Here is a 26,828-nt window from a genome sequence, read left to right on the forward strand (position 1 = left end):
CCAGTTAGATACCACCAGGGGCGTCACTAGACCAAATTTGTTACCGGGTCACATATAATTCATGAGCGGGCGCTAAAAGCGTTAAAAAAAAAAAAAAAAAAAAATCAGTGCTTACCATAGAAAAGAATTCATTTTTTAAACTACCTAATCATATCAGACTATGTTGCTGTCTAGATCTTTCATGAACCACCTGAACATGTACTATGTTAATGCATCTGGCCTGCTTTTGCACCTGACTCTGGACTTCTAAAACATAACAGATAAAAGAAAAAATAAAGAGGAATGAGTCTTTTATATTTCTGTATTTCAGTAAACATTTGAAAACTGAACATTTACAAAGGCAAAAAAAAAAAAAAAACCTAAATTGCTAGATTTGTGAAACTGGGCGGCACCCACGTAATGATATACAGTACACAACATAAAATATATATATAAAAAAAAAACACAAAGACATTATGTCATGATGTCACGTCAAATACATTAGCATCATGTGCTAAAAGCTGAGCTGTATCTAAAATAAATTTAAAAAGAAATACTGTACAATACCAATTGTTCATAATACAACAAGAACCAAAGCTGAATGTTTGGTCATGACCTAGAAGGAGCCCATTGGGAATCTCTTCAAGCACAATACAAGGATTTTGCCTGCGCTGAGCAGTAGAACGACAAAAATACAAATGCTAACATTAATGTTCCAATTTCTGTCAACTGAAGCATTTATCAAGGTATTTGGCACAAGCATGGCAACTGGTCACTTCCGCTTATAAGTTGCAGGGCTGCTTGCAAAAGTAAGAAGTTTTGTGTATTATCATGTTCATTGTTGTTAGACAGGAGGAAGCCTGCAGAGGATGACAGTAGTAAGTTGTTGTTGTACATGCGCTGTAGCTAACAGCATCTCTGGACCACTTGTTCAACATATATTTCTATTTTTCTTTCAATAAAAGAAGCGATCATTCAGAACCTCGACTGAGTGAATCCTTAAACACATGCAAGGTGTATGTGCATTACAGTATTATAGACAGCAGACTAATGGTTTTGGTCCTATTTTTTTTAATGCTTCATGAAATGTTCTTTAGGCCCCAAATAAACCTGCGTATAGACCAGATCCAGCCTGTGGACCGTACGTCTGACAGTACTGATCTATGGGCTGTATAACGTTTTGATTGCATTTTTATTTAACACGTTGGAAAATGGAAAGAAAAAAAAAGCATCAACAATGGACAAGTCACTTCAGTGCAGTTTACACATCCAAAAGGAGTAGAAAGAAGTTCAAGAACTTATTGAGTGTGACCCCGTATTTCCTCAAAATTATGATACTTAGATACAAGTTTATTATATACAGTAACAATGTTTCTGTCAACGAACACAAGCCTACTCAAAATGATCATAGATGCAGAGGTCCTGAGCAGAGCCAACAGACCATAACCAACATTATGTTTCATGCTGATTAAACTCACTGGAACGTCTCCAAACAGCTTGCACAGCAAATGAATATGGTTGTCTTGATACAAGGAATAACGTCAGCTCAGTTAGCATTAGTTAGCACTTATGCTGCCTTGCTAGCTAGGTTTTGACTTACATACCTCTCGTAAACCTCGCTACTTCATCCTTGTTGCAGGTGAAGAACTTTCTGATATTCAAAGTTTCAGTTGGAGTCAAATTGGAGTCAATAATGTACTTAAAAAGTTGTTGTCGACTATTAAGTTCCCACATTAAGTAGTCGTGAACGCATTGTTAATGTGGAGTACTGAATACAGGAGCAATTAATTACAATACTAAGTAGCATGTGTGCTCCGAAGTGATTTCTTTTTATTGGTGAAATTTTTACTGGCACACAGCAGATCTACTCTGTGTTCAAAATTATTATGCAAACTGGATTTTTGTTTTGTGTTGCTCATTAAACTCATGGGTGGCAGTTTGTGTCAAGGCTCTGTTGCTCATTGACATCAATCTCAGACTCGTGCGAAAATTGGTTGAGCTCAGGAAATCTGTTTAAAAATGTTATTCTACATTGTGAAGGAAATCTTACATTAGGTTGTTATCATTATGTGTTTATTTCTTGTCTAGAATCGCGAGCATCGCTATCCATCGATGCAGTTCTAGCTCATCTCGCCCCAGTCCTTAGATAAAGCCGTTGACGCAGGAAAGTGTGAACTGAAACCCCGGCCCAGCTGTTGGCGGCGCCCGTCTGGTTCTTTTTGTTATGGCTTGTAACGTGCAGTCGGGGATGGCTGGGCTCTGATAGCTCTGGCGAACATGAGAGTGAAACCAGAGTCCTCCCTTGCCGGCAAAGAAAAGTAATCTTGGTTGGTCTGAATTACTATTTCGCTGCTTAGCAGCTGGGCTTGTCTTAGCCTTCTTTTGTAGATTTCTCTGAGACACATTATTAAGCAGGCCACAGGTTTCAATCAATATGGGGAAGAATAGCGAAGAAAAATCTCCCTGCTGCTGAATAGCGTAAAATAGTACTCTACCTTCCATCCATCCTTTTTCTATAGCCGCTTATCCCCACAGGGGTCGCAGGCTTGCTGGCGCCTAGCTCAGCTGGCTTCGAACACCCTGAACTGGTTGCCAGCCAACCGCAAGGCACACAGAGACGAACGACCAATCACGTGCCCAATCACACCTAAGGATGCATGTTTTTGGGGAGTGGGAAGAAGCCAGAGTGCCCGGAATGAACCCAAGCGGGCTCGGGGAGAACATGCAAACTCCACACAGGAAGGCCGGAGCCAGGTGGATTTGAACATGGACCTTTGAACTGTGAGGCGGACGTGCTATTCACTGCGCCACCTTTACTCTACCTTGCTCAGGATATAAAAATATTGGATATTTACAAAAAACCTAAGAGTGACCATCGAACGGATTGAACTAATGAAGCCAAAGAACAAAATGTTTCTGCCAGACAACTTTCATCTGATTGTTACAGAGAAGTTGCTAAAAGTCCATTGCAAAGCAGCAAAGAGGTATTTGAAGCTGCTGGTGCCTCTGGAGTCCCACAAAGCTCAAGGTGTAGGATCTTCAAGAAGTATGCAAGTGTGCTTAAAAATATTTTTCAACCACCCCTAAACAATGCTGACAAGCAGAAATGGTTGCAGTGGGCTTAGGCATACATGAAGACTAATTTTCAAACAGTTTTGTTTATTGATGAGTGCTGTGCAACCCTAGATAGCGCAGATGGCTGGAGCGGATGGTTGGTGAATGGCCACAATGTGCCAACAAGGCTGAGATGGCAGCAAGGGAGAGGGGGTGTCATGTTTTGGGTTGGAATCATCTGGTAGGTCTTTTTATGATCCCCGAGGGTGTGAAAATGGCCTCTACAAAGTATGTAGAGTTTCTGACTGACCACTTTGTTCCATGGTAGAAAAATAAGAAATGTTCCTTCCGACATAAAATCATCTTCATGCATGACAATGCTCAATCTCATTCTGCAAAGAACACCACTGAGTCACAGGCTGCTACGGGCATAAAAGAAGAAAAACGGTTCTGAACTGAACTGATCTTTACCTGACCTCAATTTTATTGAGAACCTGTGGAGCATCATCAAGGCAAAAGATCTGTGTACAGTATCAGGGTGGGAAGTCATAACATACTTTGCATAAAAATTTGGAACACAGTGTATAACTGGGGCACGTGCCCCAGGGTCTGGCGACGCGGCTGGATACCACACACTCATACACACACACTCACACACACTCACACGCATCAAAACGCCCACAATCACCTGCTTGCCTATAATTTGACCCATACAAGTACTCTTCCAAGACAATGTCAACCACCATCACCATAGTGTCTTTTACTGGCATTCACATAAGATCGATCAATGGACAGGATGGACGCACCAATCAGACTTGAAATAACGTTGGATAAATTGGAATGTTAGATGTTAATTGCAAACTGGTATGAAAATAACTGAATCAACACTGGCTCTCTTCCTTCCTCCGCCATCTTGTCGTAACTACCTTCCCAACACCAGGAAGTGGCACTCTGAACCACCAGATCTACAGCCAAGGTTCACCCAGGGCTATCGATATTGTCTCCCCAACACTCACGGATGTCATTATGGGAAAAATGCCTCCTAAAAGGTGCTATCTTTAGGCCTGAAATAATGTCAACTCTGCAATGTTTTTTTCTTATCAGAGACAAGTCAAATAATACACATACAGGTCACAATGAGTCAGAAAGTAAAAAGCAGACCTGTTGAAGCTAAATAAACACAAACTAAAAAGTGGACTTTTCTATCAAAATGAACTAAGTTAAATCAGTGGTTGCGATATTAAGATGATGATGACGGATGCTACATTTAAGTTCATTCCATTATTTTAATACATTTTACTGTGACATTTGTTAATATCAGTTGTTGGTTTTTGCTCACATCTTATAAATCCAGTTCGAACCTTAGACTTTGTGCTTTTTACTGCACAATTTATTGGACCCCAAACATTTTTGTTGGGTCCCATAGCCTTTCAGCATTATGAGTCTTGGGAACCCAACAGTTTACAAAGGTAAAATGAGCACTGATCAAGTGGGAAAAAAAAACAAAATAATAGTAAAGTACTACTACTACAGTACTACTATCACTAGAAATACTAATGATGCTATTGATCATAAATAAAACATTAATATCATCATTACTTTTTATATTAATAATAATTCATCCAGTTTCATAGCTGCTTATCCTTAAAATGGTCATGGTATTGCTGGAGCCTATCCCATCTGTCCTTATGCAGTGAGCGGGGTACACCTTGAATTGGTCACCTAAGGGCAATTTAGGCTGTTCAATATACTTATAATGCTTGTTTTGGGAATGTGCGAGGAAACTGGAATGCCCAGAGAAAACCCATGCAGGCACGAGGAGAACATGCAAACTACACATATGAAGGCTGGAAATGGAAGAGAACCCACAACCTCCGTATGTGAGGTGGAATTACATACCAGTCTGCTACCATTTTAATAATAATAATAATAAAAATAATAATAAAACATAATATCTTTTTAGGTCGCATCTTTTTCACAAGCAAAATTTCCTTTGTTAAACCATAGAATTATTGTAAAAACAGAGCGCGCATCTTGAAAAAATTTGCCTGCAGTCACAAAAGCAACATGACATTGACAAAAGTGTTCCCGTGTTTTTTGCGGTTAATTGGGACCAAAAAAAAAACCCCAGCAAAAAGTGAATTTTGTGAAGTAGAACCCTCCCCACGTAGGCACCAGATGTTTTTAAAGTTAAGTGAAAAATAGTTATACTTATTTGAGGGCAAAATTACTACAGTACACATATTTAATTTTTATACAGCATAATACAGTAACTTTACTGGTATTCGTTTCCATTTACGTCCTTTGGCCGTAGTTGGGGAATAAAGAGGGGCGGAGTTACGCTCGGGGTAACAGCCCTTGCACGTTGACCAACTAGAATGGAGCCCGCGCAGCTGAACAAACATGGAAAAGCAGGGTTGATACTCAGTATTCCAATTGACAAGAATAACATTGTTTGTAAAATCTGCCCAATGCTCTCTTCCATTCTCAATTATTAATCCCGCCGCGTGCACGCCCTACCCACAACACTACTGTAATTAACATTCAGCAACGTTGCCTTCTCGGGCGGATGAATAAGCATGTGTGGCAGAGGAGACACTCTCACTTGACCGTAGAGACGTTGTGTTGAGGTTCACTAGAAGACTGCTGCTTGAGGTGCTCAATAGACAGTCAATTACATAAAGAAGATTGGAGAGACAGTCAATAACGTGGACAAGATTGGAGAGACAATCTGTCAATTATCTTAAGACGTGTGATTGGCTCCAAATGTGGTCAGGGGTGGTTTACAACTCCAGCCCTCATTGGCCGCTGTTGCGCAAGGAGCCAATCACGCAGCTTGAAGGAATGCCTGTTGCATGTGCAGTAGTCAATTCATCCACAACGCTTCTTTCTGCAATATAGGTTTTCTTTTAAATTAAAAAAAAAAAAAAAAGAAGCACTGAGAGCATGAAAGACGAAGCTGGAGGTGATGAGGGAACACTGTACAGTCATATACATAAGTTGATGTATGTATTACTTCACATAACACGATGTATTTAGAAATCTGGGACGATGACAACTCTCTAAAAATTTCTTGACTAAAATCTACTTTGGTCCATTTTCTCGTAACCAAATTTACAAATAATTGTTTCTGCTAGCATATTTGTGTTGAAAATATTCTATTTAACTCCAGCCATATAATATCTGAGACACTGGGAAAAAACAAACAAACAAACATCTCCCTCAAATGTGTTTTTTGTTTCATATTGTGAGTAAAGCCTGTATGAACCTGAGAGATACAAACTCAGGTACATTTTGGGATACTAAGCAGAAGTGACTTTGAAGTCAGGCACTGTCTAAATGGTAGAAGAGCATCCAAGTAGAGACCATGTTAGGATAGTCTGTTTAGGATTGGAACACCTACATAGTTTATGCCAAATTGGAAGATTGGGGGAGGGTAATGTCGAGAGGAGTGGGTGTAGATGGCAGAAGTGGTTCCACTAGGGGTAGAAGCAGGATGAGGCAAGAACTTTAAGAGAAGGAGAATTCCAGGTAATGGTTTGCTTGCACTTTCAATTCTGCTTACACTCTTGAAAAAGTGCCGAACCTGTGCAGAGGCTCATGCATTAATAGGTTTCCATAAGGATGAGTCATAAACAGGTGAGTTTAATGCCTAACTTGCAGGGTAATCCATTGGTTAGGAGGAAGCATTTCCTCCTTTGAATAAATTCTGGACCCAGGCAAGAGGCGTGGCCTGATGTCAGGAGTCATCATCTGTATCATCAATCAAAACCTTGGTATCACGGGTCTTTGATCTGGAGGAAAAACAGAAACAGGCATCCTCTGAATGGCACTGCAGGGACACAAGTTTTTGAATACATTTATTTGCATCACTTTGGACATATAAACAATTTTTAAAATGTATTATTGGGGCTATACTGATGGCACAACATACCCTTGGCTTGATATAAACTTTTATGTTGCCAGCCACTGCAGCTATTGCTCACAACATTTTTACAAATCACAAATAAATACATTCACTTTGGGGTGGGGGTTTAGGGGATATGTTGACTAATCACATCGTATGTACTTTGCAGTTTAACATATTCGCTAGCAGCAGTTTTTATTGAGGGTGTGCCAAAAGTAGTGTTACAGTCAACAGTACTGCTGCCTTCTGTTTCAACAGGCTTCAAACAAAATTTGCAGAATTTTGCTTGTTCCGTGTCTGTCGCCGCCAACCCAAACTACTAATACAACTCCTGCCTTGGCAAGACACGTTTTGCTTTGTTCAGCCATAGCCTTGTGCAAAAAATCTCTATGACATGAGGATGAGCAAAATGAGAGGAAAGAGGAAGCTATAGAAGCCCCTGAGTTTTTTTTTCTCAGTCATAGCATAAAAAAAAAAAGAAATAACTTAAAGGCCTAAACATTCCTGAAAACAAATATGAGGCCGATCTGAGGCATCCCCCTGCCCTTGCACCTATTGAGATTACCCTGTCCTTGCTTCCCGCCTAGGGGTCCTTTTTGGGGCAGACGGATGATGAAATCGATCAATATGTAAGACCAGGGATGAAGAGGAATGGTACAAGACACAGCATCCTGGCAGGTGGCTGAGAAGAGGGTTTGTGTTGATTGCAGACAGGGCAGGCCTTGACAAATTCACAGGCATCTTTCTCCATGGAGGGCCACCAGAAGTGTTGGTGGAGAATTTTTGTCATGTGAGTTCCTGGATGCACATCAGTATCGATGAGTGTGCCCACTGGAGGACCTCGAACTGCAGGGCCGTAATCAAGGTTATTATTTTCTGTCCACAAAAGGGACCTTGGTACCCTCCGACCAATGGAACCATTCCTCTAGGATCATCTTGACTGCCAGTAGTTTGTAGTTTCCAATATCATCTTTATTGTATGCAGGAAACCGGCTTGAAAAGAAGGCAATTGCATGGAGTTTCAGGTGGTTTCTGGGACTGCTGCGACAGGTCAGCCCTGATCCCAACGTCCGAGGCATCCACTGCTATGACTAAATGCTGCTCGGGATCAAGCATCTGGAGGATGAGGGTTAAAACAAAGTGTTTTTTGAGTGTATGAAACACCTCCTTAGCCGCATGGGTCCACCAGAAAGCGGCGGTTCAGGGTGCAGATGCAGTGTAATAGGGTAGATTTGGTAAGTGATCGCATGAAGAATGCACCCATCCAGGGCAGATATGTGCTCTTGAGGCCCAGTTGAATCACCAGCCAGCCCCAGAATCCACCAGAGCTCCCAAGATGTGAGCGCCATCTGGCAAGAGCTACAGGACCGAGAGAGGAAATGTATGTTGCGGTACAGTGTTGAGGGTAGGCCTTTAATAGACAAATGGCAAGAAAATGTCCTCCGACCGACAATACAGGCAAAGGATTGCTCAGTGACAATGTTCTTATAATTGGAATATCTGACAAAGAGCGATAGGTCTGGCAACACTAATGCATCAGTGCATGTGTTAAGCCCATAGAGTGAATATAATAAAAAATGAAAAAGTAATGATAAAAAAATTCCAACTATGAAACTCGTTGGTTTTATGTAAATTTCACACGCCAAAACCCAGGATTAAACTCATGTCAGTATGTAAGATGTCCATTATCACGCAGCGGACAGACCATTAAGCATTTTAATTGTGGCAATATGCAACCGCCTGAAGGCATGTGAGGGGACAATAACAAAGGAAAATGGCGTATTTGCCGACAAGGGAAAACAAATGATTTATTTGCTGATATGAGATGATAACTGTCCCAAAAGTTAGAACCATTTTTTGATCATGTATTATAGCAAATGTATTGCGATTGACTTACTGTGAGGCAAGTCTTGGCCTACGTAGAGTCATGCTATAACTCCGTTTCCAGGTCTTTTTGCCTTGTCGATTCCTAACTCCATCCTCTTGATCCATCATCTGCTCCAGGAGGGTCTGGTCATCAGCATTTAGAGGAGCCACGCTAATGTCTCTCACAGCTCTGAACTCACCACAGTTATTCAGATGTTCATTCTCCAGTCGAAAGAAATTCCACACGAAACGCCTGGAAAAGAGAAACCTGAATGTTTGTGTTCCATTATAATAGTTTAGTGACATTGGCACACTGCAAAACGCAATCTATCGCAAACTGAAGATTGAGGGGAGGAGTATAAATTAACAAATTTCTGCCCTCTGTCACCGATTCTGTTCATTATCTTTATGGACAGAATTTCTAGGCGCAGCCGAAGCATTGAGAGGGTCTGGTTTGGGAGCCTCAGCATTGCATCTTTGCGGATAATGTGGTGCTGTTGGCTTCTTCAGGCCGTGGCCTCCAACTTTCACTGGATCGGTTCACAGCCGAGTGTGAAGCTGCTGGGATGAAGATCAGCACCTCCAAATCTGAGACCATGATCCTCAGTCGAAATGGGATGGAGGGTCCTCTCCGGGTCGGGGTTGAGGTCCTGCCCCAAGTGGAGGGGTTCAAGCATTTTGGGGTCTTGTTCACGAGTGAGGGTCGGATGGAACTTGAGATCGACAGGCGGATCGGTGCGGCGTCTGCTGTGATACGGACTCTACACCGGTCTGTCGTGGTGAAGAAAGAGCTGAGCCAAAAGGCAAAGCTCTCTGTTTACCAGTCAATCTATGTTCCTACCCTCACCTATGGCCACGAGCTGTGGGTCGTGACTGAAAGAACAAGATCCCGGACGAGCGGATGAAATGTTGGAACGTGGACAAAATTGTTGGTACCCCTCAGTTAAAGAAGGAAAAACCCACAATTCTCACTGAAATCACTTGAAACTTACAAAAGTAACAATAAATAAAACAAATTTGAAAATTAAATAATTAAAATCAGCCATCACTTTTGAATTGCTGATTAACATAATTATTTAAAAAAACAAACTAATGAAACAGGCCTGGACAAAAATGATGGTACCCATAACTTAATATTTTGTTGCACAATCTTTTGAGGCAATCACTGCAATTAAGCGATTTCTGTATTTGGCAATGAGCGTTCTGCAGCTGTCAACAGGTATTTGGGCCACTCCTCATGAGCAAACTGCTCCAGTTGTCTCAGGTTTGATGGGTGTCTTCTCCAAATGGCATGTTTCAGCTCCTTCCACAGATGTTCAATGGGATTCAGATCCAGGCTCATGGAAGGCCACTTTAGAATAGTCCAACGCTTTTCTCTCAGCCATTCTTGGTGTTTTTGGCTGTGTGTTTTGGATCGTTGTCCTGTTGGAAGACCCATGACCTGCGACTGAGACCAAGCTTTCTGACACTAGGCACATTTCTCTCCAGAATGCCTTGATAGTCTACAGATTTCATTTTACCTTGCACACATTCAAGACACCCTGTGCCAGATGCAGCAAAGCAGCCCCAAAACATTACTGAGCCTCCTCCATGTTTCACCGTAGGGACAGTGTTCTTTTCTTCGTATAATTGGTTTTTGAGTCTATGAACATAGAGTTGATGTGCCTAACCAAAAAGCTCCAGTTTGGTCTTATCTGTCCAAAGGACATTCTCCCAGAAGCTTTGTGGCTTGTCAACATGCATTTTTGCAAATTCCAGTCTCGCTTTTTTATGATTTTTTTTCAGCAGTGGTCGTCTCCCATGAAGTCCACTTTGGCTCAAACAACGACGAATGGTGCGATCTGACACTGATGTACCTTGGCCTTGGAGTTCACCTTTAATTTCTTTGGAGGTTGTTCTGGGCTCTTTGGATACAATTCGAATGATCCGTCTCTTCAATTTGTCATCAATTTTCCTCTTGCGGCCACGTCCAGAGAGGTTGGCTACTGTCCCGTGGGTCTTGAACTTCTGAATAATATGAGCCACTGTTGTCACAGGAACTTCAAGCTGTTTAGAGATGGTCTCATAGCCTTTACCTTTAAGATGTTTGTCCATATTTTTTTTTTTTTTCGGATGTCCTGGGACAATTCTCTCCTTCGCTTTCTGTTGTCCATGTTCAGTGTGGTACACACCTTTTCACCAAATAGCAGAGTGACTACTTGTCTCCCTTTAAATAGGCAGACTGACTGATTATGAGTTTGGAAACACCTGTGATGTCAATTAAAGGACACACATGAGTTAATCATGTCAGTCTGGTCAAATAGTTTTCAATCTTTTATAGAGGTACCATCATTTTTGTTCAGGCCTGTTTCATTAGTTTGTTTTTTTAAATAATTATGTTAATCAGCAATTCAAAAGTGATGGCAGATTTTGATTATTTAATTTTCAATAAATTTTTATTTATTGTTACTTTTGTAAGTTTCAAGTGATTTCAGTTAGAATTGTGGGTTTTTCCTTCTTTGAGGGGTACCAACAATTTGGTCCACGTGTGTGTGTGTGTGTGTATATATATATATATATATATATATATATATATATATATATATATATATATATATATATATATATATATATATATATATTAAGTGAACTCTTGCTACTTCGCACCTCCCCTGGGGGACTTCAATAATCATGTGGGCAATAACAGTGAGACCTGGATGGGCATGACTAAATGTTCTAGGACCTAAGTTGACGAAACCTGACAACTGTTTACAGTGGAGAAGGGGTGCTGCTGACCTCAACTCGGAAGGTCGTAAACAAATTCCACCGATACGTTTTCCACTGAGGAAGCAGGGTATGAAAACTCTGATGTGGGCTCTCCTATCTCTGGGGCTGAAGTTATTGAGGTGGTCAAAAACTCCTTGGTGGAAAGGCCCCAAGGGTGGATGAGAGCCGCCCAGCCTTTCTAAAGGCACTGGTATCTGTTGTCGAGCTGAAATGCCTCAGCAACATCGTGTGGACATCAGGGACAGCATCTTTTGATTTGAAGACTGGGGTGGTGGTCCACCAGTCGTCCGCCAGGACGTCAAACACCAGATTCAGTAGGAGCTCTACACCCTCGGGAGGATCTTTGAGGGTGCATGGGAGTTTGTGTTTTGTGTCATGTGTTTTATGGACTTGGAATAGGTGTTTGACTGTCTCCCTCTGGGATTACTGTGGCGGGTGCTTTGGGAATACGGGGTACCGAACCCCCTGATATGAACTGTTCAGTTGATATACTACAATTGTAAGCGTTTGGTCTGCATTGCCGGCGGTAAGTCGAATCCATTTCCAGTGAGGGTTGGACAATGCCAAGGCTGCCTGATTCTGTTCATTATCTCTATGGAAAATCTCCAAGTGAAGCCAAAGCGTTGAGGAAGTCTGGTTTGAGAGTCTGGTTTGGGAGTCTCAGAATTGCATCTATGTTATTTGCAGATGATGTGGTGATGTTGGCTTTTTCAGGCCGTGACTTCCAACTCAGCTGAGTGTGAAGCGGCTAGGATGAAGATCAGAACATCCAAATCTGAGACCATGGTCCTCAGTCAAAAAAGGATGGAGAGCTCTCTCTAGGTTGCGCATGAGGTCCTGCCCCAAGTGGAGGAGTTTAAGTATGTTGGGGTCTTGTGCAGGACTGAGGGTTGGATGAAGTGGGAGATCGACATGGGGACTGGTGCAGCGTCTGATGTATTGCGGACTCTATACCAGTATGCCGTGGTAAATAAAGAGCTGAGCCAAAACACAAAGCTCTCTTTTTACTGGTCGATTGACATTCCAGCCCTCACGTGAAGTCATGAGCAGTGGGTCATGACTGAAAGAACAAGATCCTGGATTCAAGCAGCTGAAATGAGTCTTCCTCTGCAGGGTGTCTGTGATCTCCCTTAGAGATAGATTAGGATACCTCCTGGATGCCTCCCTTGTGAGGTGTTCCGTCCATATCGCACTGTGAGGAGAACCCGGAGACAATCGTGCTGGAGAGACTACGACTTTCGTCTGACCTCGGAACGCACGGGGATCCTCCCAGAGGAAATGGACGAAGTGACCAGGGGGAAGGAAGTCTGGGCTTCCTTGCTCAAGCTGTTGCCCCCGCAACCCAACACCAGATAAGCATTTTTGATGTAGATCCAGTCCGATATTCACCATTGATGAAAAATTGTCATAAATGAGCTCAACTACAGCTACGTCTTGTTGAGATCGCTCTTTCCACCCTGGTTTGCATACACACACAGCATTCATCGTTGATTACAACACAAGACTATATTAGTACAATTTTTGTGATGTGTGTTTATTTCTATTCCCTTTGTTTACTTATCTCATGTAAGGTGGCAGTTGCCTTTAATGGAGGTGTGGAGGTATGTCACCTTATCCAGACAGCAAATCCATTTCGTTTGGCACACATACATGCTCATATGCAGAGATCGTTCTCTGCAGGTGACTGAATGGTCATCAGGGTTTAAAAATGATTGTTTGTGCTGCTTTGTTCACATTTTATTCATTTGTCTGTAAAACAAATAACTGTTACATATTTATGACCATTAAAAAAAAGCGAGAGAGCAGCATCATGTGATTGTTGTGACAGTTTAGTATTGAATTTGCGGTCAAAAAGGCCCAAAATGGTAATATCTTAGATTTAGTGTTAACCCGTGGCCTAACTGCCTCAAATGTCAAAATTTTGCCATATACTAAGGCTATGTCTGATCATTATCTTATAACATTCGAAGTCCTAGCTGTGGTCTTATTGACCACAACCAAGGCCGTGATATTAACTCATCAACCACGCGTGCACTTTCTGAACTACTGCCTTTCCATCTTTCATCGGTTCAGTCAATAAGCTCAAAAACGATTTTAATACAGTCCTTTTAAATTCCCTAAACTCTATAGCGCCTTTGAGACTTAAAACCCGTCCGAAGTGGCACACTCCGTGGTTTACGGATGAAACGTGTACATTTAAATTGTTAAATAGACAACTTGAGCGTAAATGGCGAACGACTGAACTCAAGGTTTTCCGTCAGACCTGGTGCGATAGCTTGCTGAAATATAAAGAGGCTCTTAGGTTAGCAAAAACAAATTACTTTTCCAAATTGATTGGCCTTAATAAAAACAACCCAAAATATTTATTTGATACGGTAGCAATGCTAACGCAACAGCAGTAGATTAATCATAGTTCCCTCCATTCAGCACACAATTCTTTACTCAGTGGATTCAGCTAATAAGAGACGAAATAAAAAAGGCAGCGCCACTTACCCCCTCGGCTGTGATTGCTGATGCTAGTTCAGACAATCAGGTTCATGAAAGTCTGGTAACCCCGTCCCAGTTTTAGTATCCCTGGAGTGTCTTACACACCTGCAGCAAAGCCGACATCCTGCATGCTCTACCCGCTTCCAGGCAAACTCGTTAAACACTTATTCCGATCTTAGGGTCATCTGTCTTGAATATTATTTATCTGTCGCTCTCCTCTGGGATTGTAACTGAAGCTTTTAAGATGGCCGTCATTTAACCTTTACTTAAGAAACCTCACCGAGATCCTGAAAATCTCTCTAAATATAGACAGTGTCACATCTTCCGTTTATTGCCAAAATTCTTGAGAAAGTTGTAGCACAACAGCTTAGCGATTTCATGATACATAATAGATTTGAACTCCTTCAGTCAGGTTTTAGGGCCAACCACTCAACAGAGACAGCGCTTGTAAAAGTGACGAATGATCTTCTCTTAGCCATGGATTCCAACATCTCATCAATATGACTATTGCTTGACCTTAGTGCCACATTTGACACTAGTGATCATCATATTCTTATAGAACATCTTAAATCAGGTGTCCGTATCTCAGGATCAGCACTTTCTGGGTTCAGATCTTCCATCCTGAGAAGAACGCATAGTGTCTCTTATGGTAATGTGATCTCTGAATCTTTCTCTGTCTCATGTGGTGTCCCGCAGGAGTCAGTACTTGGTCCCTTACTGTTCAACATCTTGGCGATATTTTACGTGAACATGCTATTAGTTTTCATTTCTATACTGATGATACCCAACTATACATGCCTTTAGAAATAACAGATCCGTGCAAGTGCAGTAAAATGGAGGCCTGCCTTGGCGAGATTAAACAATGGATGTCTTCCAATTTTTTGCTCCTTAACCCTAGTAAAACAGAGATGTTATTTATTGGCCCTGCTCATCATCAGCACTTGATTAAGAATACCACATTGAACCAGGATAACTGTACTAGTTCCCAAAATAGTTTTGCAAAAAACCTCGGCGTGATGTTTGACTCAACTCTCTCTTTTCGGACACATATTAATAACACGACAAGAACAGCGTTTTTTCCCCTTCGCAGTATAGCTAAAATTCGCCCTATACTTTCTCCTAGCGATGCTGAAACTAATTCACGCATGTCTAGCGTCAAAAGCCTGCAGTCTTTACAAAATGCAGCAGAGAGACTATTGACAAGGACGAGAAAGTTCGATCATATTACTCCCATTCTAGCTGACCTGCATTGGCTTCCAATACACATGAGTTGTGATTATAAGGTGTTAGGTGTTGTTAATTACTTATAAAATTTTACACGGTTTAACTCCTTCCTATTTCGTCGACTTAGCATCACCATATGTTCCGTCCCAACAAGTTCGGCCACAAAATGCCGGTTTGTTATCGACCCCACGGGCTAAAAAGAAGTCCACGGGATCAAGGACTTTTTTCATTCGTGCGCCAACTCTATGGAATGCCCTACCTATGGAGGTTGGCGCAGCCACCTCAGTAGAAATCTTTAAATCTCGACTAAAAACACATTTATACTCAAAATCATTTAGTTAATGGGCCTGTCTGCAGCTTTTTTTCTCTTTTTTTCCTGCCCCATTCCCCCGGCTGGGAGAGGGAGCTAGCTAGATGGTGAAGGTTGACTTGACCGCCCCCATTTAGCCCCACGCTGATCAACCATCGCGGGTCAAGAGATCAACGGTCTGCGGTCCACTTGATTGGACTGTGGGAAGGTTCCTGCCCAACGGCTTTGCCTGCTGTCAAGTCATCATTGCACTATATAGTATAATATGTTTTCTGTAATCTATACTGTGTACCTGTATTTGTCTGTAATGTGTATCTATTTGTCTGTATTTGGTACATGCAGCATCCACTTCAATTTGTGGGCCTGGAAGGGGGCTCCTCCAACTTGTGGTCCCTTCTGAAGGTTTTTGATTTTCCCCAAATTGGGGTTTTTGAGTTTTTCCTTCCCCTTCTGGGAGATTTGACAGGGGATGCTGTTGTGTACCTTACACTGAAAAGATGTCTCTGTATGACTTTTTTCGAAAGAAGTCTCGACATGACCACTTTTCATCTGTGAAGCCCTTTGAGACTTTGGTGATTCAAGGCGATACAAATAAAATTTGATAGCTTGATTGATTCTATGTTGATTCTGAACTGGGGTCACAAATTGTTTCCAAATTCATCAACTGATTCGAATGAGAGAACGCAAAATACAGATGAAGTCATACGAAGAATAATTTGACACACGTTCCAAATAGAGATGCTAAGCCACACACCTAAAGACCTCCATTGGAGCCAGTGCAGTTGCCAGTATGTCAGAGATGCCATGAACACTGGCAATTGTGCTGAGGGAGATGGTTAAAATCCATGAAAATCTTAATAATACATCCTCCACTATGGCACTGTAGTAGTAGGCCTACAGACAGGAAAACATCCCAGGAAAAAATGAGCAGAGGTACACAAGTGCATTAGCAAAATGAAGTAAGGCACTTAATGTGCAAAGACAGAAACAATAACAGTTCTAAATATGATATACCTTATGTGGATAAACTATCTCCTCCCTCAAAAATGTATTCTCTCCAGCATTGCGGTCAAAAAGGCCCCAGTCCATTTTCAGATCCCAGACTAATGTATAACAGGAGCTGACCACCAAACAAGAGATGTACAAATAGAAGAAGGTCTTGGCATCATCATATGATTGAGCTGAGGAAGCAAGAGAAGAAAAGTAGTCAGTCATTTGGCAATGTTGGCAAAGTTCATTTTATAAGTGAACTCGGGTTAGGGTTAGACTACAATAAGTGATCCATTCAAAAGCATGAGTTTTCTCATCCTTTTTACATCTGTCAAAAATTTGTTTTATGTTCAGCTTATACCTTTTAAAATGTAGTAATTGGGTTCAAAGTTAATACAGTACTGTAACATATGTATATATTTTTATTTAAAAAAGCTCATTGTTGTTATTCCTCTCCCCACAAGTAGCTACAGTATGAGTAGCTATATGTTACAACCTGGCATACTGGCATTTGACCATTGTTACCAGCCATTCAATCGACTACTACAGTAGTACCCAGTTGGAACTCTCACTCAATGACCATACTCCCAGACGAATAACGTTGTTTTTTTTTAGGGGTAGGGGACAACTCCGCACCATAAAAACATTATTTGAATTGTCTTTACTTTTAATGAATACAACAAAAACACAATTGTGCTCCTTTTACAAAAAATAATCGGCTATGGAAGAATTTGATGTGAGGTCACAACGCCTGTTTTTCAAGTCTTGATGGGATTATATTGTATAAAACATGCCACTAAAAACTAAGAACAAAAAACCAAAACATGTTGGTGTGTGTGTGCTTTTGCCTACTGCCTCAACAATATGTGTGCGTTTGCTGTGGGTGCGTTTGAAGACTAACACGGCACGTCGGTGGGGCGTCATGTGGGGCGGGAGTAGATTGCAACTCCACAGGGATGTGCAGTGTAACTCATTAAACGCACCCCAGCATACAATGTTGTCAACAGGCAGAGAGGCAGAAGAGCAGACGTTCAACAGACCATTGGAAATCTCTTTACCTTGATTTCTTTTATAATAAAATGGTATTTCAAGTGTAAACTCTCCAGTGTTATGTATGATCATGTACAGATTGGACTTTGATTCAACATCAGGGCCGCTGCTACTATGGCCGCAGCTGCGTGAGACTTTAAAGCAGAGGTGTCAAACTCATTTTTGTCGCGGGCCATTTTGTAGCGAGAACTTCCTTCATTGGGCTGATATGTTGAGGAAACCAAGTCGATTTTAAATTGTCTCATTGTATTATTACTGCACAAAACAAATTGATGGCTTAGTTGTTTTGAAATCAGAAGTAAAGCAGCCTAGTTTGTTCATTTATTGTTTACATTACTGTAACAGAACACACCAAAAAATCTCAACTTTATTTTTCATTATACACGACAAGCTAAAGTTTTGGAACAGAGATTAGCAAGGGTCATGGAAACTTACATGATTTGCTTTCGCGGGTCACATAAAATGACGTGGCGGGCCGGATTTGGCCCCCGGGCCTTGAGTTTTACATCTGTGCTTTAAAGGAAAGGGGACACTGTTTACTTACTGTACAGTGTATAAGGTTTAATCATTTAAGATTTAAGTAAATGTGTACTGCAGTAGTTCCACGTCCGAGGAGTGCCCATGGCAAGTGCATTTATAGTTACCTCGTCTATCTGGCATGTAAGAAACTATCACAGCATGTCACCCCAATACAGTTTTTTTTTCCCCCTAGAAAATCAACGCGAAAATCGAAGTGCGAAGTAGCGAGGGATCACTGTCCTGTTAATGTTTGATGGGGGAAATATGATCTGTTTTAAACTCACCGTCAATTTTTTTGTATTTTTCACCTGTAGACACCTCAAAAGGTGCTTTAAAAAATATTTTCCTTTCTGAAAAACCTTTGATCTTTTCATTAAACTCCTTAATATTGTAATGATCCCTAATCGTTTGCTAAGATTGGGAATGAAGCTGGTCATAGTGCTATTTTAAAAGTAATACAAGGTAAATTAGGTAAATCAACTTGAACATAAAAAAAAAAAAATCATCTGGGTCAATTTACAATAGCTTTTACTGTTACGGCAAATCAGGATTTTGCGCTGCCATAATGTCCACGCCCATTAACGAAACTGCAAAGTTTGGGATAGTTAATCTATGTCTCAAGCATTTTCTGACAAATTCATTTACATTGGTTCAATGGGCTTAGCACAGGACGTAAAAATTTCTTAAAAATTACATTTTTGTCCTATGAGTATTAGAGAATATTATCATGTAGAAGGTTTCAAGCTATAACTTTGTATACTTGTGAAATCCTGGATCTCTAGGAGTTTGTGCAGCTGAGTTATGTGTTTCATGCTTTTGGGAGAAGGTAATATCTATTTATCAATCCATTTTCAACAGCCGGTGATCCTCACAAGTGTCGCAGGCATGCTGGTGCCTATCCCAGCTGACTTCCGGCAGTAGGCACCCTGAACTTGTTGCCAGCCAACTGCAGGTCACGCATAGACAAAAAATCATTTACGAAACTAATCACACCTAAGAACAAGTTACAGTGCTATGTCCAATACACCTGCAATGCATGTTCAATACGTGTCTCGATTGGCACGGATTCGATCATGTTCTTTTCACCAACTGTGTAAGTACCAAGCTTCCTGTTTGCACAGTGTGCAGCAAAATAAAAGCATAGCAAGAGCCGTCAAGAGCAAATCAAACATTTTAACATTTTAACTTGCGACTTGGGAAAGAGACAAGACTGCGTTCAAACAGCGCAAGCTTGACAATTTTGTAACAGGCAGCTTGGTGACGTCACGACACAGCGCTTAGGACAGAAGCCGTCAAGAAGCGTATTGATTTTTGTTTTATTTAAATATTGATTTAAAGATATTGCGTTAAATCGTAGTATATGAGAATCGTGATTCCAATTAAAATCGATTTATTGACACACCCCTAATGTTTTCAGAGTGTGGGAGGAAGCCAGAGTACCCAGAGAAAACCCACGCGAGCTCTGGGAGAACATGCAAACCCCACACACTGAACTGAACTGTGAGGCGGACGGGCTAACCAGTGCTCCACCGAGCCGCCCGAGAAGGTAATATGAAATGCAAAATTTTAAGCAGAATTTAGAATCATCAATATTTTTGCCAAAGTAGTTAGTCTTGAGATGATACAGTTTACATTTGTAATCGATCAGATGAACCGTGTAGGATCTGCGGGCAAACGTTTGATGGGAAAATGGGAATAAAATGGACATTAAAAAATTCGTACCCATTATTCTGTACATCGGGGTCGCTCGTGGAGCAGTGGTTAGCACGTCTGACTCACAGTTCAGTTGTTCGTCTCTGTCTGCTCTGCAAACATCTGGCAATTAATTCAGGGTATCTCCCACCTACTGCCCATAGACAGCTGGGATATGCACAAGCAGGCCCGCGACCCTAATGGGAAAAACGGCTACAGGAAATGGATGGATGGATGGATGGATGGATGATCTGTACATTACATGATTATGAAAAGTTTGATGTTTGCCTTGGGGTGCTACACATGTATACCAAATTCTGTACATATACGTCTAAGTAGCCAGGATTGGTCAATATGTTTACAACACTAGGTGGCACTACAGTCATTTTACTAAAATAAAATTATAAAAAAATCACCAGGCCCTATGAGTGTGAAAAATTTTGGAAAGCAAATAATAATAATAATAATAACCACTAAGTGGAACTAGCACAATGCTGAAAAGTAAATAGTTTGTAGATGCCTTATGGACTGGATTATCATCAAAATATGCAAAAAATTGAGGATAGCATCATCTGGGAAACGTTGGAGCATTTTCTACTTTTATAGCGAATCATCAGACTTTGTGGGTCCGTGTAGGCCACGCCGATGATCGAAACGTCACGTTCGGGTTGATTCATGATCCATCGCTCAGCATATTTGAACTAATATTCAGTTACATTCATTCACCTTTCTATGCACAGTAGATAAAAACATAAAATTAGACAGTTTTGTCTGCCACTACATGCCACTATAAGTAGTATGGAAGATTATACTGAAGTCTTCAGGCTATGACTGTTAATTTACATGTGAAATTTGGAGTTTTTAATGAAGCTTGTCCAGCAAAAATTAGAAAGATGCTCCTCAAATTAAGACAATTATTCGCAAAACTGCTCGAATAAATAAGAAAAGCAAGTCCTGTACATCATTGAAAAAGGTAAAAAACAGACATTTTAAGGCAATCTCGTAATGATTTGTTTGGTTGAGTGCAATTTAACGTCACAGTTTAAAAAAAAAAAAAGATGAAAAATGTTCTTAAGGCTCAAGCGACATTTCCACTGTTTATAATGTCCTCATCAATCTGTGTGAACCTGTGTCTTAATTGTACCTTTATGTGTGCTGTAGAGGGCAGCAAATGTTACTACAAAGAAGGAAGTGGAATATTTCCCAGCATTAATCAGGTGAGGGAAGGCTCTTTTTGTATCCCGGTAACGACGAAGACACTGGATGAATCTGAACCAGGCAGGAAGACAGTGAACCACTGCACGGACGCCATAGGAGTAGGTATTACACACATCGTTACCTGAGTAAAATGACATTTTGAATCCAGTTACAATAAGATTTGAATGTTGACAAATGATACAAATTCAATATATATATATATATATATATATATATATATATATATATATATATATATATATATATATATATATATATATATATTATATATATACAGTGGGCCCCCGGGTTACGAACTTAATCCGTTCAGCGGCTACGCTCGTATCTCGGATTGCTCGTATAGCGGGCAATCCAAACCCATGTTAATTCGTGAATGCGTGCAACGCGCGCCGAAGCCTTATGTAAAAACGACACACTGTATACATATATTAAAATCGAATGACATAATCTGCTGTACACTTACATTACATAATAATTACAATGGATAAATAGCTTTTACCTTTAAAACGACGAGACTTGAGCTGGGTGTAAGCAGAGGGGGACAGAGCCCTACGCTCTAAATCAACACGGCGATAGAAATGCTATTGCTCTTACAGTGTTACAGTAACTCTTTCAGTCAGGGTGCAAATCACGCAGATACTAAAACATCATCCTCTTATTTCTTTCTTTACCGCTGCTAGTAATTTTAGAAGCTATGTCTAACAGATAAAGTTTGCAAAGTCTTCACAACATTCCGTTTTTCACTAATTTTCTCTCCTTACTTCCATCCTGTCCCATCAAGCTAGATAAAGGCGTTCGGCCAATAGCATATCGGCACTTCTGTGATTGACGTGTGACGCCGGCCAATAGCATCTCCGTGAGTGAGACCGGGTGACCTTAATCGACCAATAGCATATTCGCATCTCCGTGACTGACTGATAATTATTCACACTTTTTTTTTTTTAAACGGTTGGAATGTATTGACAATTAATTTAAAAAAAACACATTTAAACCAATGACAATTCTTTGTCCTGCAATCGGCACATTTAATTTCATGTCAGCTGTTTTTCCCTTTAGCTGTACAAACACTACACTTAAATGGTAATATATTTAGACACCGTGAGTGAGACAGTCAGTGTGACGTTGTAAGAGCAATAGCGTTCACGTTACTGCCCCAAGCATCTACTGATGATTAATGCTGTCGCTACTGTTGATTTAACTGACGCAATTAGACGAGAACATATCTATATACTCAATGGCCGGCATGTCGAATTGCTCGTAAGGCGAGAGGTTTGTTCGTAAGCGGAGGACAAAATTCTCCCTGATCCACGCTCGTAAGGCGAATTGTTCGTAAATCAGGGTGCTCGTAAGCCGGGGGCCGACTGTATATATATATATATATATATATATATATATATATATATATATATATATATATATATTTTTTTTTTTTTTGCATTCGAGAGAGCTGTCTCACCTTCGCTGCGGATTAGTCCATTATGTTTTTTCCAGTCAAGTTCAAAGCAGTAAAAACAGATCATGTACTCCATATCTAATAAAACAACTCCCAAAGAGTTTAGCTGATCAGCTAACCAGAAGTCTGCAAATCCAACGCGATGGAATGGTGCAGTCATTACGCGAAACTGAAAAGAAAATATATATGACATTTTTTTTTTTCCAAAATGACATTTCATATGCTTTTGTTAGTTAAATCTTTCACACCAATGAACATTATGTGGAAATCGTGCTTCGAACAGGCACAAATTTTTCCCTGTTTTCAGTTACATTCAACGTTTTAAGATTGTAAGAGTAAGTGACGTTACCAAAAGTTTCAGAAGCCAGAAGCGTGACTTGTAGTAGCATGTCTTAATTGGGTTGATAAGGAAGATGATGAAGAAGCCATAGAGAGCCAAAGGATTGGCTTGCATCGGCACTGGAATGCTGTCACTAAATAAACATGACAGCAGGCTGACACACCACAACACACCCAAAAGGCCTGCTATCTGAAAAAAAGAAGAAAAAAAAAGCCAAATAAATCACTGTTGGGATATTTGAATTAGAAATTATCATCTAAAGTTTCTTAGGGTATTTATCATATATGTGTTCTTGTTCAAACCTCAAACAGATGTTGATGGGATAGGTTATTTCTGGGATTGAGTTCAAATATTAGTACATGGTTGACTCCTGCTTGCCTCCATCCATAGGTGTTGATACCTAGAACATAATGAATAAACAAGAAAATACATGAGAAAACTCAGTTATATGCCTATTGATGTACATGACTTGATAATGTATTTGAGGCTATACACCAGCATCTAATAATGCAATAAATTCCGTCAAAACTGAACAATAAATGCACCCAAAATCGTGACCTCATAAAAGGGTAATGCATTTCAACAAGTACAACTTTAATGCAGTTTTGCAAGTCATTAGAGTAGTAAATTTACCGACATGGGAGTAAGACCCAACAAACCAACAACAAAATACAAGCCATTTGACAAAAATCAGCAGGATTGTAAATGAAAGACATGGGTGTATGTGTGTGCGAGGCAACCAAATTTGTGAGGAGAGATATGAAAGGAAGCCAGAAGAAGAGTGAATAGAAAATGAGACCCATACTTTAATTCTGTACATTGTGTCCAACATCCATCTGACTTCCGGTATAGCGACTTGTGGAGTGAGGCAACCGTTGGGGAGCTCCTACAAAGTCGTCATTCATTTTGGCTTTGTGTGCTGTTAGCAGCTGTTATAATGCTTACACCAGAGGTTCTCAAACTTTTTGGAGTCAGAGACCCCTTTTAGAAAGCAAATTTTCCAAGGACCCCCTTTGCAAAAGTTAGCGGAAACAAAACCAAAAAAATCGTTTAAGCCAAACAGAAGAACCCTTTTTATTCACAAAAAGATTCAATTTAAAAGCAAATTTATTTGTTACATTTCAGCCATACTAATGTTTACAAAATAACAAAACTGAGTCAATTTTCCCCAAACAGGTTGCTGCCAATTATTCAGTCAAAAACAACATTAGAAAATAAAATGCCACTTTCGCTTTGCTGCCTTCATCACCTCATTATTAGCAGACACAAAACATTTTAACATATTTCAAAATTATTCTATTTTTAAAAACATATTCAACCGGTTGAATATATTGCTTTATTGAAAAGTCACAAATATTTTCAATGTTTGTTTTTTTCAGTTTTCTATTTTGCACTTTTATTTTGACTGTACAGCCCTTTGGTTGTCTATTGTCTTTTTAAATGTGCTTTATAAATAAAATTGACTTGACTCGACTTGACTTTCACAATTTAAAATAAAAATTAAAAAATGGCTGGTTGAACTGATAAAAGTGATAAAATATATTAAACTAAGTGAATTGATAGAGCCGTGACTACCTTCACATTTACTGGTAATTTAAAATAAAATGAAATAAAGACAACTTTATATTTTTGTATTAATAACCCAAATTATTTCATGGACCCCTTGCAGTTAGGCCACGAACCTCACTTTGAGAACCTCTGGCCTACGCGACCGACGAAGCGGCTGTGCATAAGAGACCTGCACCCTGAGCTACAACGTCACCGAGATTGTTGCAACCACCTCGGCGCAAAAGGTGACTGCAGACAAGCCACCTTCTTCTGCAGCTTCTGCAGCCTCAGCTGTGAAATTTGAGGACTTCTAGTCTGAACTGCTTGCTGCTCTACAGGACGAGATGATAGGCATCTTTAAGGTCGAACTGGAAGCAGCAATGATGAGTAATTTGACCCAGATAAAGTCCAAGCTCCAAAGTTTAAAGGCGGAGCTTGTTCTCCCAAACAAGTATAATGTGACTAAGATGCTTGTTCGACACTACCATGCTAAATACGTGCATCAAGGTAGGCAGTTCACAGAGAGTGAGATTCGACAAGCTGGACTGTGGATCATTGGTTGCAAAAGACTGGTTTCATCCACAATCCACCATGGCATAACATGCAGAAAACTCAGGGGAAGACTGGAGACCCAGAAAATGGCCAATCTCCTGCCTGAGAGACTTGAAACTTGTCCTCCATTTTCATGTCGGGTTGGACATATTCGGCCCATGGTCAGTAGTCACTTGGCGCACACGAGGTGGCACGGTAGAAAGCAAGAGGTGGGCAATCCTTTTCACATGTATGTCCACTAGGGGCATACATATCAAAGTCATAGAATGACTGGACACCTCTAGCTGTGTGAATGCAATCTGCAGATTCTTTGCGATATGTAGCCCAGCAAAGCAAATGGTATCAAACAGGGGCACTGACTTAATCGCTGCAAGCATGGAATTAGGCATGGCACAACCTAAAAAAGATCCTCCAGACATCGTGAACTATCTACATGCCAACGGTTGCACCTGGGAGTTCAACCCCCCGCATGCCTTCCACATGGGAGGTGTCTGGCAAAGGATGACTGGGGTAACCCGCAGAATATTTGACTCTATACTTTTGCAACACAAGCACACTCGTCTGACACACGAAGCACTTTGCTTTGTTCTCTTAACGGCTGAAATGTCATCTATAATAAATGCAAGACCCTTAGTTCCGATCTCAACGGACCTTTCATCACCATTCTTATTATGTCCTGCAATGCTCTTGACCCGAAAGCAGCAATTTCCCCAAACTCAAATACCCAGAAACCCAGAAACTGTATGTTTGACAACCCAGCTCTAAATTGCCCTTAGGTGTGATTGGGTGCGTGAATGCTTGTTCGTCAGTGTGTGCCCTACGAGTGACTGGCAACCAGTCCAGGGTGTCCCCCGCATACTGCCCGAAACTGCTGGGATAGGCACCAGCAAGCCAGAGACCTCAGTGAGGCAAAGTGGATACATGCATAATGCTATAACGCATGGATGGATGCATTACTTGACGTACTGTACTTCACTATGTCTTCTGGATGAGACCAGGATTATCTTAAGTAGGATGGAATCATACTCATAGGCCCATCTTTTAATCAATTTTTTAAATAGTACCATTCGTTATTGATGAAATTTTACAGCAGTGCTTTTATAATTCTCAAAGTAGAGTAGCGTGAGCATTGAGTGGCACATCCAGACTGTTATCTTAAAATGTGAATGTGAATTGTTCGATTTAAAGCAAACAAAAGCAAGTAAAATTAAGTTCCGCCTACCCATTATCTATAGCCACTTATCCTCACTAGGGTCGTTGGCTTCCTAGTGCCTATCCCAACTGTCTACAGGCAGTAGGCAGGGGACACGCTGGACTGGTTGCCAGCCAGTCATAGGGCACAATGACGAACAACCAGTCATGCACCCAATCACACCTACTGTTTGCACTGTTGCCAAGACCTCTCCCCCAAATCCTTTAGGGCAGCAATGGCTTTTGTACCTAGGGCCACCCCAAATGAATAAAAAGGGAGCGAAAAGGATCTATAACCAGACCGGAAGGAGATCTGAGAAGGTCAGGTTCCAGTCCGCTCTCCTTGCAAGAAAGAAAACCCTGTTGTCTTCCTCCTGTTTGTTGTTTATTAAATGTTCTAGGTTGCTTGAACCTAACAGAACTCACACAGGCTCAGGGAGAACATGCAAAATCTGCATAGGTCAGCATGAGCTGGATTTGAATTCAGGACTCTGAACTGTGAGGCGGACGTGCTAACCACTCTTACTCTTAAAAAATACTTCTAAAAGTTCAAAGTACAGGCAAAACTTACTTAAGTACAGTAACGAAGTATGTGTACTTCATTACTTCCCATCACTGCTTGAGACAGCCTCCATAAATTGTTCCTGTTTTAACAAATCTGTATGTCATTTTAATTGTGTTG

The 26,828-nt window shown here is 40.7% G+C and overlaps 1 protein-coding gene and 1 pseudogene across 6 annotated transcripts in view; one reads left to right on the forward strand and one right to left on the reverse strand.

Moving 5' to 3' along the window:
- Positions 1-287: 287 nt before the first annotated feature.
- The window catches only part of LOC148415227 (solute carrier family 53 member 1-like), a 54,092-nt gene continuing 27,551 nt past the window's right edge, over positions 288-26,828 (reverse strand). For 2 of the 6 annotated variants that reach the window (XM_088428996.1, XM_088428995.1), the window contains 8 exons: positions 23,158-23,255; positions 22,865-23,044; positions 22,519-22,684; positions 20,989-21,183; positions 16,608-16,774; positions 16,348-16,487; positions 8,838-9,059; positions 288-6,827 (listed from right to left, as the gene is read on the reverse strand). In XM_088428996.1, the coding sequence (XP_088285122.1) occupies positions 6,773-6,827; positions 8,838-9,059; positions 16,348-16,487; positions 16,608-16,774; positions 20,989-21,183; positions 22,519-22,684; positions 22,865-23,044; positions 23,158-23,255 (1,223 nt within the window). In that variant the 3' untranslated portion in view covers positions 288-6,772. Of the gene's footprint in view, positions 6,828-6,888; positions 8,300-8,837; positions 9,060-13,182; positions 16,488-16,607; positions 16,775-20,988; positions 21,184-22,518; positions 22,685-22,864; positions 23,045-23,157; positions 23,256-26,828 lie in introns of those variants that run through there. The other 4 variants (XM_088428994.1, XM_088428993.1, XR_015867413.1 and 1 more) reach the window with 3 other exon arrangements.
- Positions 9,403-13,974, forward strand: LOC148415228 (uncharacterized; annotated as a pseudogene).

Source organism: Hippichthys cyanospilos, chromosome 12 (genome assembly GCF_059441005.1).
Source record: "Hippichthys cyanospilos isolate Australia breed blue-spotted pipefish chromosome 12, RoL_Hcya_1.0, whole genome shotgun sequence".
In the NCBI taxonomy this organism is placed as follows: domain Eukaryota; kingdom Metazoa; phylum Chordata; class Actinopteri; order Syngnathiformes; family Syngnathidae; genus Hippichthys; species Hippichthys cyanospilos.